Here is an 11,752-nt window from a genome sequence, read left to right as displayed (position 1 = left end):
TATAAATAATATACATTCCTGTTATTCATTAACTGTTAAAGTCAGACTATTCCTTCACACAAAAACCGGTGGTAATATCAATTTCAAAAAAATATGTAGCATTGATCTATGCATTACATTAAAGTAGAAGGTGTGTTAATGCTAGTGTATTATTTATCATGTAACTCATCTATCCAAATCAATCCATTCCCTGTGTGAACACGACAGACACGTCAGTATGAGCACTCTTTAGAACAGTGACAGGTCATCCATAGACAACAACGGGAGGGGCGGAAAAAGTAGGACCAGTCGTTGTGAATGTATCGGCTTACTACTTCAGTCAGCAATGATTTAACTCAATTTCATTAGGGATTTACGAGTTCTCTCCTATGAATCTTTTGATGTGTCTTAAAATTAGTTGGTCGATTGCATTTATAATCACATTTTGAGCACTGGAACAGTAATTCACCATGACGAAGCAGTTTGTGCATCCTCAAGTTACTGGAGTCATTACATTTATAATCACACATTCTGCACTCAAACGGAAGTTCGCCGCTATGAAGCACAGCATGTCTATTTAAATCACTAGATCTTTTACATTTGAAATCGCAAACTTTGCAAATGAAAGAATTTTCACTACTATGAACATTTTTATGCCTCTTTAAGTTACTGGGGTCTTTGCATTTGAAATCACATAAATTACACTCAAACGGAAAATCACCGCTATGAAGAATTTTATGTCTGTTTAAGCAACTTGAATTTGTACTTTTATAAGGACACAGATTACACTGAAAAGGAGTTTCATTAGTATGGATCATTTTATGTAACTTTAGGCTACTTGATCGGTTACATTTGTACTCACATACATTGCAGTTGAAAGGCTTTTTACCATTATGAATCATTTTATGATTCTTCAAACTACTAGATCGGCTACATTTATATTCACACACATCGCAATTGAAAGGTTTTTCGCCAGTGTGAATCATTTTATGCTTTTTTAAGCTACAATATCGGTTAGATTTATATTCACACACATTGCAATTGAAAGGTTTTTCACCAGTGTGAATCATTTCATGCTTTTTCAAGCTAGACTTTCGCTTAGATTTATAATCACAAATGTTGCATTTGAATGGTTTCTTATTACTATGCACTATTTTGTGTTGTTTCAGACGGGAAATGTTTGTTGTTATATGGTCACATTCATTACATGCGAATCGTTTTATTTCACATCTATTTGTATCATCGCTACATGACGACACGTCGTGTCCAATCTTGTGCGTGTTTAGAATGTTTTCAGATGAAAAAAAATCGTAACACACGTCACAAACAAAGTTTCTTTTATAAAATGAAGCTCTTTTCAACCTCAGACACAATTCTTTTTCAGGCGCAATCGATATTTCTATTTTAATGTTTTGTTCGTGAATATCAATTTCTTTATTTCGCTTTGGAAGCTGACTCTCAGAGATGACAGATAGTTTACTCTCCTGGCATTGAACCAATTCTATATTGCAGTTCCTTTGGTCAGATGTTTTAGATGTTTTCCTATACGAACTACTGCATTGAATGTCGCTTATTGCAGTCTGTCCTTCGTTTTTGATAAATAGCGGCTTCTGAAAATCAAAATAATTCAATTCAATGCAAACAAAAGAGTACCTAGTAAAAAAAATTATATGTACTGCAAAAACTTTGTGAGATCGTCACCCTAGAACAATAAGGTATCATCTGGCATTTTGGTCAATTTTGTCTTTTTGGTACCAAAATTCTTATAATAATTTTCTCTTTAAAACTGTATTACAAGATTTAAAAAAATCTTTATGGTTTATGACATAGCAGGGCATTTAAGTTCTATATCAGATGCACTGGTAATTTGTTTTGGAACAATATGGTTCGATTTAAAATTTGAAAGCAACTATGGACCATTTGCTATAAAAAAAATTTTTTTGGAGCAATATGGTTTCATTTCCGTTCAGCTGTCAAACTAGTACGTTTCTCTCAAATATTCGCGCTTCGTTTTTCAACAATTTAATAAAAATAACATAAAGATGAGCAATAATTTAAGTGAAAGGGGTATTGTGAACATTTAAGAGGATGATATTACTACGAATATACCTCACCAACCTACAATATCGTTGCTTTAAATACAAGGTAAGTTTGAGGTTATGTATTATTTTTGTTATTCATGTATTGCAATAAATTATTCTATTTAGTTTCAAATTTAATATAAGTAATTCTATTATCTATTTATTTTATTTTCAGCAACAATCTCAATTTATTGGATAATATAAACGATCTTCAAGTTATAGGTACTGTCTGATGATATTACAATTGATGAGGATTTTGGGTACTTATGTTTCTTTTCAAATGAGTACTTACTTAATTTATTTGCTGTTCTTTCATATATATTTTCCTTTTTATTATTCAGGTAGGTGGAAGTACTTGGAGAAGTTGCAGAGTATGTTGTTTGCGAAGAAAACATAGATGTTGGCGATGATATTGACTAAATAATAATAGTTGCAATAGCTCTTTTCATAAACTATTTAATTATTACTTCATGAATCACTGCAGTGACAATACAATGATATCTTTATTAAGTTTCATTTAAAAATTGAGTAATTTGAGAGGTTTCGTAATAATAGTTTTGTGAAACTATTTTTTGTATGCCAGTCTATTATCATAAAAACTTTTTTTTCAGAGCTGTGAAGTTATGTGAGTACACTGGAGCGTTCATCATGGATCATATGGATTCTAACAACAAAAACCTTGAAAGTGAAAATACTTTCATGTCATTTTATAAACTATTAATATTGTTCTAAATCTCAGTATTATGAAACATTTTTTTATACCACGTCCTGTCATTTTTCATAAACTATGTTTAATTTAATGTCGTTCTAATAAAGAATTAATCGAAAAGGGTATTTTTATTCAATTTTAAACACAATAATTAAGCCCTGTAGCAAAATATTTTCACAACATCAAGGTTTAATAATCAGATAGAACTTTGTTGCTCTGATTTTTTTCGATTTTCAGAGCAATTAGGTTCTATCGCAAAATTTTAATGTCTGGATTAGATAATATCAGATATATTTAGTATCCATTGCTTTGAAAATACAAACATAATGCAATAATAATATTATTGTTAATATCTACCAATTTTCATTGCATATAGTTAAGATTTTATTCATATTCAAAACTTTGGAGCTCGATATCTCAGTTTGGTATAAATGCCAGATGATACCTTGTTGTTCTAGGGTGACGAGATTACAATATAATAAAAACTGATATAAAAAATTTATATATTATATAATAATACATAAGTTCTTTTTTTCCGTTCGACCATGTCCTAATACGATAATATGTGCTTTTGTAGAGTGAACGTCAGATTATTGTTTTTACCAGAAATGGAAGTTAGCCACTTGCTCAACCTATTAGTACCATACGACTTCAAGCACACATTGAAAAACAATGTGTATTTGCCACACCCAGGATTCAAACCTGGGACCCACGATATATAAGCCGACGCTTAAGCCAATTGACTTATATTTTACAATTTCACCATCATGTGCGATCCTAAGAGGGTCATAAAATATGGGACTGAACAGAGTGAAGGTTGTATAGAAAAATATTATTTTGTTTTTACTAGAAATGTGTGTTAGACACATGCTCGGTTTATTATCTCCATACTCTGACTACAAACACACATTGAAAACCAAATATGAATTTCCCAGATCCACGATTCAAAACCGACACATTACCGATTGGCCATCGTGGGCGGCGTCTTTTTAAAAATAATAATGTATGTTTCTGAGATATTAAATTATGTACGAGTATATTCAATAGTGTTACATTCTCGTTTTCGGTGTGTGTAGGTACAAAACTTGTGATGATCTAGATTTTTCGAGTAGCTCTGAATTATCTTGTTAAATTACACACTCAAGCAAAAGGGCCGCTTATTGGAGCGCCGTTGGTTTATTTCTACACACTTTAATTTATATTACTAAATTATATAATTATTTCTCGTTGTTTTATATTTTTAAAGTAACAACTGTCAATCTGACGTTTAATTGCTTGTTTACGTAAGGAATTGCAAATGGCCGACAATAATAAATTCATTGCCTAAGCAACGGAACAATTCTACTTTCAAACTTGCGTTTGTATACAGCTGACTTCATACTGTCGCGAACTTTCGTAACGGTATGCGCGCGCAGCTCACAATTTCACTCTCTACCAAACGCTGCAAAAGAAGTATAACTTAAAAATAGTTTATAAGAAACATTATGACTACATGGTCAAAGAACTTTTGTTTTTAATTTGACCCAATTGTGTGTATAAGGAAATCTAAAGAGATTTTGCCTCGATCCCCGTCGTCTGTCATTAAGTTTAGGTACCTGTGGGTCTATTCTATACTTATCGACCGCTAGAGTGATAGATATTATCAAACTAACGGTAGGTTTGTATCAAAGTATTAGCACTTATTGTAACAATTACAATAATTGTATTGTTGCAATAAGTGCTATATTTTAACAGCGACAAGCGAGGCGCTGTTAAAATGTTACGCTTATTGCAACAATTACAACCAACCTATTGTACCTAATTATTACAATAAGTGCTAAAACTTTGATACAAACTTACCCTAAGTTTAATAATATCTATCACTTTATTACTTTAGCGGTCGATAAGTACAGAATAGACCCACTGAAGTGATAAGGGTATCAATAATCAGGCGTATACAATGACATTATTAATGGACAACGCACTCAGTACAGTAGCTTACAAGTAAATTCGCGCATAGCGACATTTCCACATGTATAGGTAGACGTCACGTGACAAAATTTCGCAATTTCCATTAACATGACATAAAAGTGAGTGTCATTTTTGTTTCCAGATGCTTCGTCCATATTAATGTCATTGGGCGTGATATGTATACATAGACAATTAAAATATTATGTAAGTACCTGACTTAGAGACTTGTATTCAATGAATGAACATCCGGGTTGTTGATAGCTTAATGGACGCATTGTGCATTCAACATTCTCCGTTTTGATTTCGAATCCCTCCTGCTTAAAATCAGTCCCAGATTTTATATTCTGAAAAAATTAAGATAAAAAATATTCATGTTATGCATATTCTGCCGGCAAGACAAAGTTACGAATGGAGGATGAAAACGGTCAACAAAATTCATGGGGATGCTGCCAAAAGTTTGCAAGTCGATAATTTAGGTATCCAGCGTAACAACGGATTATGTGTATAAATGTAAATATGTACCTTTACTAGAAAAACAATCAAGCTGTCCGATATGATATAGAACAAATTACAATTATGTAGAAAGTAACCAGTCCACAAAAAATAAAAAAAATGAGATATGATATAGATCAGATGCGAGAAGGTTTTCTCTACGTTCTGCTGAAAATAGCCAAGCCGCAAACAATTTTTTCTTGAAATAAAATACTATTTAAAATTATAAATTTTACATACATTTGTAATATCATGTTGTTGCTAAAGTGCCATTATCTCGGCTCGACATTATTATGGACTGGCTACATTATGCATAACTACGTTCAATTACTACTCCCTAACATGATTTTGAGATTAACCAACTTTTTCCAGTAACCCCACGATTTAGAATATTGGCAACATATCATTCAAAATAAAATTTGAAGTAAGCGAGATCCTGGTAGAAGAAAAACGTCCTGGTACACAATCACAAAGAAGCTCGAGCTCATCACTATAATTAGAGCATCGGCAATACAAAGATACACCCCTTCAAACTAATGACATCATTAATGGACAACGCACTCAATACAGTAACTAGCACGTAAATTCGCGCATAGCGGCATTCGCACATGTATAGGTAGACGTCACGCAATTTCCATTATGCGATATCACGCATCGGGAATTTATAGCAATATGACCTTTATTGTGATGGCGTTAGAACAGTGTTTCTAGTGTCAATGTTCATTTGAACGAACCCGTTCGAACCGAACCATTCGGCAGACCCGACAAAAAAGTGAGTGTCATTTTTTTTCTAGATACTTCATCCATATTAATGTCATTGCTTCAAACCTACCCGCCCCGCACTATAATCGGTCTTATTGAGCGTATCACGAGGCTCTACGCTTGTGTATAGCATCACCAGTAATTTTATAAGACTTTAAGTTAAGAGTAGGTACCCATGAGAAAAAAGTATGAAGAAAAGACAGAAATAAATAAAAAACAAAAATAATTCAAATGTTAATATAAAACTGCCAAACGACGTGAGCAAGTGACGTATGATGCCGGATTATTAATTCATAAATAGGGCCTGGATTTGTATGCAACAAAAAACATGGTTATATGCATGCACGTATGCACTTAAAATCAATAAAATATGCACTAAAACCGAAGAAATATGTAGTAAAAAATTGACATTTTTTGGTGGAAAAAATTGTAAACACCCACTTTACCCAATATTACTGACAAAAAATCGAATAACTAGTTAATAATTTATCAACATAATACGATATCAGAACAAAAAACACAAAAAAGAATATAAAGTTAATCAATTACAATTTTTATTTCAAATTAAAATAGTTTTTTCACAAGTACCTACAAATAATTGAATAATAAATACAATGTAAACCAAACATAACTGAAAAAACAAAAACGACACACTTAACTATTCCTAAATACTATTTTCTGTTTTTTGCCCGAAAAAAAAAATATTTTTTTTTCAATATTATCTCTGGCATTAAATTTTTCCGCGTAGGTATCTGTCAGTATTTTGTTTATATCGATACCCTAGTTCTATAGGGAAATAACTCAAAATACCTTGTTCCAAGATAATGGCTTTTGAAAATTTTGAACAAATTTTCATTTCGATGTTAAAGCCTTGATTTTTGAAGTAAATGTATTTATTTTTTATTTAGTTCAAATGAACTTAGCAATGCAAAATGAAATGTTACAGTTTAACAAATAAATAACTCAGACATTCCCGTTAATATTTGAATTAATGATTAATCCCAAAAACGGTTTTTTGAGTTTTTGACCCGTTGAATAGATTTTTTGATTTTTTTTTATTGAATTATGAAGATAGAACCGTTCTACATTGAATGGCATTATTAACTCAAAACCTTGAAATTTTGACTTGTTTCCCTATAGAACTAGGGTATCGATATGCGGAAAACTACCTCTCAACGTCCTCTTGGGCAAACTTTAAATAATAGTGCCCGAGTTGACTTCACTTTTTCCACTGATAAATCCACAGCTCGGAGATGACATTAAAAATGCAAGTGCATCTAAACTATCTTCCTTCCTAACTTAGTAACATTTCGATAAAATAATTAAAAAAAACTAAAACTATACATTCAAAAGCTCTAAAATATGCATTTATTTATGAAATATGCACTGATGTCTCAAATATGCTATAACGTCTCAATTATGCATTTATATGCACAATAAAATTTTATTTTTGGATTCTGTGTCTTTCAAAACAGATTTCTGTGCAACTCTCATAGCTGTGCATACACCCTAACAAAACATGCACTAGCAAATAAATCCGGGCCCTATTTATAAAGCTTCTGTGGCGGCCAGGTCAGATGGCTCGATAGGTCAAACAGCTCGATGTACCGACTCTGCTTCGCGTTGACAGACAGCGAAAGGTAGGTAATCGATTTAAAAAAATATTAAAACAATCATATTTTTGTTGTTTTTTAAGGCGATGCTTCAGTGAAACGGCAAATAATTTTCAACTATAGGCGCGACGAAATTTTGGTCTCGCTATCACTCGGAGACCGAACGTCGAGGTGTGAATACGTCAATTTGTTTCGTGATGGTGACGGGGGTATTAATTATTCTAAAATCGTGTAAAGATGACTAAAGCGTTACCCATTTACTTTAAAATGAAAACATGTCAATGAATATATTATTATTGTTACTAATGGAAGAATTAACAGAACATTAAATGGACGCATGTTGGATTTATATGACAAATTATATTTCGTTCGGCATGCGTCATTTGCACCCGCAATCCGCGCATCGCCTAGCCAAGATATTTTTAGACCATGCCACAACTGAGGTATAGCCTTAAAGCACAGATGAATCCGTGGGCATACGTAAAAGTGCTCGATGGTGCATTGTTAGGAATCCCTGTTGTGATGTTTTCGTTTCTTAATGTCCTTTTAGATGTCAGTTCAGTTCCGTTTTGGTCCGTTCACTTCTGAAACGCGGTGTATTTTTAAAATTAGAAAAGCAGTAGAAAAAATACGGCGACCTAGTAATTTACACAACAATTTAACTTGTCTAACTTTTAAGTCTTTCGTCTAAGTTCACTAACTCTAAAAACGGATACGGACAACTGATAGAAAACACACCCCGTCTCGTCTCCGTTTCGGTTTCAGTCGGCCGCTTCAGTTTTGCATATACCATTGCCCACTGAAGGAAGCCGATACATTACACCAGTGCTCCGCAACCGGTGTGCCGCGGCACACTGGTGTGCCGTGAGACGACGCTAGGTGTGCCGCGGTGCAATAGCCAAATTTTCGTACATGGCTGGTAATATATTTGAGCACCTGCATGAACTTAATAAAACAATGCAAGTTCAGAATGAAAATATATTGACGTGTTCTGATAAAAAAAAAGTCAAAAATAAAATGGAACTTTGGCAGAAGGAGTTAAGACAAGGATTTCTACAAATGTTCCAAAGGAACTACCAAACCACCATTGAAAACAAGCAATTAATTTTGGATCCGTCTCAAAAACATTTAACTTTGCTGCAAAAGAAATTTCATCAGTACTTTCATACAATAAATGCGACAGGATACGAAACCCTTTTGCAACCAATGCCGAAAATTCTATAGAAGCGCTTTTCCTATAAATTCGAGAGGAATTTGTTAAATTGATAAACGACGGGACGCTAAAACTGAAGTTCGCCGATGTTCTATTGGCTATTTTCTGGATTTCGGTTAATAAAAAATATCCTCGGATTTCCGACAAAGCTATCGCAGTTCAGCTCCCATTTTTGAGTCAAAAAAAGTCACCTGCGGCGCTATTTTACTACCCTAGTAAGTATTCATATTTTAAAACATGTGGTTGTAGGACACAATTTACTATGATTGTATCAATACTCGACAAATAATTATTCCTAACCCGACAACTCACCATAATAATTATATTAATGGAATCCATACAAAAAATCGCTAAACATAAAATCAATACCATTAATTTTACCTCGAACACTATTTGAAAAACGCTATTTTACTGTCTTTAACCTTAGCGATAGGTAGGGGGCCCCGCCAAAGACCTTGGGCTGGGGTCCCCCTTCAGGATGTGGAGTCCATGTATATTCATGGTGTATTATTGTATTGTTTTACGTGTGGTGTTCCGCGGAATTCTGGGAAGACGTTTGGTGTGCCATGGGTTGGAAAAGGTTGCGGAGCACTGCATTACACGACTGGTCCTACTTTTCGCCCCTCCCGTTGTCTATGGATGATCTGTCATTGTTCTATAGAGTGCTCTTACTGATGCGTATGCCGTGTTCACTTGTCGGAGTATTCTTAGTTTCAGATTTATTTCAGATTATTTTACGTATCTTGGAGACCTTGGAGTTCATCTGATTTAGTGGTTATGTGTTATCAATAATTGGAAGTGACGATCAAAGTAAGTAAACTTCTTCTGTGTATAATAATATCATAATACACTAGGACGTTTGTCAATGTGACAGTCGATTCTAAACGACAATAACTAATAACTTATTTATACTCTTCAGTCATTATAGTATACCAAACTCTGCTTGCAAGTACGTTATCAATAAATAGTATGGCAGTGGACCACTCGTTGTTTGTGGAAAAAGTTATGCTCAGGCTTTATTAATCTAATGATGGCGGTGCATATACACAACAGTTTAACTGACAGCTCGACTGAAACGGATAGCAAAAATGATTTTGATTGGGATTTGGATTTGAACGAAAAACGTTTAAAAGCGTCTTTTTAGATTACTGCATGCATATAAATGCATAATATCGCCGCGTTGTGAAAATGGTGATAAATTAAATGTCAAATAAACATAACCTTACTTCATAATGTCGACTGGTAAAATCGTTTTCTTGCTTCATACGTGGTGTATCCCCATGAATTTTTTCGTGGAAGCTGCTCCTTTGATCAATATGAAACTCTTCCTTGGACTCTTGCTCGAAACAATCAGCTGGTTCCGTTTTTATGTCCATTTTATTGTCTTTTAACGACATAGGATATTTTATTATCTTAAAGAACTGTATTGCCAGTATATTGAGACTAATAATTATTATTGACGATAGTAATGTCATATTGAAAAATTCCTTCATGTAAAAAATATTGATAGATTTTTTTAAGCTGGATCCAGTGTTGGGATGCTCAGTAGTCTGGGTCCTTCGTGTTTGGATTTCTGTAGAGGGGCACATATGAATATTCCTAAACATTGCATCATGTAGTATTATCATGTAGATAAGTATTAAAAGAGATATTGGAGGAAATCGTCCGCGTGGACACGTTTATTCTGGAGAGACAAATTTTAATTATTATGGTCTCTCTATGGTCTATCTGGTGTTATCTACATTCTATATAACTAGAGCTTTAATATAGATATATAATTAATTCAAGGTTCGACACCCGTTTTAACATTCATGACCAGAAACACAGAAATAGGTACCTCAAGAATGTGGAGTAACAGGCAACCGACCTCGAATGTGGAAGAATATGGGATAAACTTAAACACGTGTCGAGAATTCGCTTGTCCTTCGGTCTGACAACTGCTCTTGGTGTTTTCACTGACGCTCATTCAATATTGGTGTATTTGAAAGTTGCAACACACACTATTCCACGTCTATAATGTGTGTTTCATTTTCGTAGGACACTCAGGCATTCAAAACCCTTAATGTTGGGGATAGCCTATCGGAATAATTATTATTCTATTTTATTAATCTGTTCTGTGTTAATGACGTATGGCGACGATGAAACTTGGAATAATAGGTAATTCAATTACCAACCCATATTTATATTTCGTCTGGGTCCCATCTTGCTTTGAATTTAAAGTAAGAGATTTCAAAAATACAATAGGTAGGTACCTAATATTTGTACCTACCTACATAATTTCAGCAAAGCACTAGGTACTTACTTACCTATTTATTATTGTGTAGATACCTACATAAAGATGAATTTAATACAATTTTAAGCAACAGGAGAGTTATAATATAGATTCCAACGCAATAGGCAAAAATCGAGACGTATGAACAGAATTAATTGTAATTTTATATGAATTAAGACAGAACGTAGAGCTTACAAAGTAAAGATGCAAACATATGCCTAGGTAGGTACAACCTACAGATATGTCAGAGAGTTGACTGCCGCTCAACGGACGCCTTTATATATTTTTTCACACGTTCAGACCAGAGCAGGTCACCACGACCATCAAACCACCTCCCCTAAGTCAAACAGAATGATTTCCACCTCTCCTCTCCATGTCGCTCCTCTCAAGGTTCAGGATACATCACTGACTGTGAAACCTCTTTGCAGTAGTGATAAAAAGCGGATATCTCAGAGCAGTGGCTGCAAGCTCTCGGCTTTATTATGTAGCAATCAGAAAGTAGTCCGAACATTATTTAACGACTTAATTTAAGGCGGTTCTCGTGATGCAGTGTGGAAGGCACGAGCCTTCCACCAGAGAATTCTGGGATCGATTCCCGGTAGGGAACAATATTTATGCGTTTTTCTTTAAACCTAGATGTTTATGATTGTTCAAAATTACTATCAACCACCTTGTACGAAA

The 11,752-nt window shown here is 33.9% G+C and overlaps 1 protein-coding gene and 1 long non-coding RNA gene across 3 annotated transcripts; one reads left to right on the top strand and one right to left on the bottom strand.

Annotated features, from left to right (window-relative positions):
• Window positions 1-117: 117 nt before the first annotated feature.
• LOC147076723 (uncharacterized) lies at window positions 118-10,216 on the bottom strand. Its single transcript, XM_085941340.1, has 3 exons — window positions 10,026-10,216; window positions 4,932-5,063; window positions 118-1,589 (listed from the first exon to the last, which is right to left on the bottom strand). The coding sequence occupies exons 1-3, from the start codon at window positions 10,194-10,196 to the stop codon at window positions 345-347; spliced, it is 1,548 nt and encodes a 515-aa protein (XP_085797466.1). The 5' UTR covers window positions 10,197-10,216; the 3' UTR covers window positions 118-344.
• LOC147076724 (uncharacterized) lies at window positions 1,811-2,886 on the top strand. 2 transcript variants are annotated; one of them, XR_015069693.1, is made up of 3 exons: window positions 1,811-2,124; window positions 2,236-2,320; window positions 2,402-2,886. It is a non-coding gene; the product is annotated as an uncharacterized LOC147076724 (long non-coding RNA). The 2 variants fall into 2 exon arrangements; XR_015069694.1 differs by having other exon boundaries at window positions 2,672-2,842.
• Window positions 10,217-11,752: the final 1,536 nt, after the last annotated feature.

Source organism: Rhyacophila brunnea, unplaced genomic scaffold, assembly GCF_057557595.1.
Source record: "Rhyacophila brunnea isolate RB1 unplaced genomic scaffold, BYU_Rbru_1.0 scaffold_13, whole genome shotgun sequence".
Lineage (NCBI taxonomy): Eukaryota > Metazoa > Arthropoda > Insecta > Trichoptera > Rhyacophilidae > Rhyacophila > Rhyacophila brunnea.
Note: the sequence above shows the minus strand (reverse complement) of the source record. Positions and strands in the feature narration are given on the sequence as shown.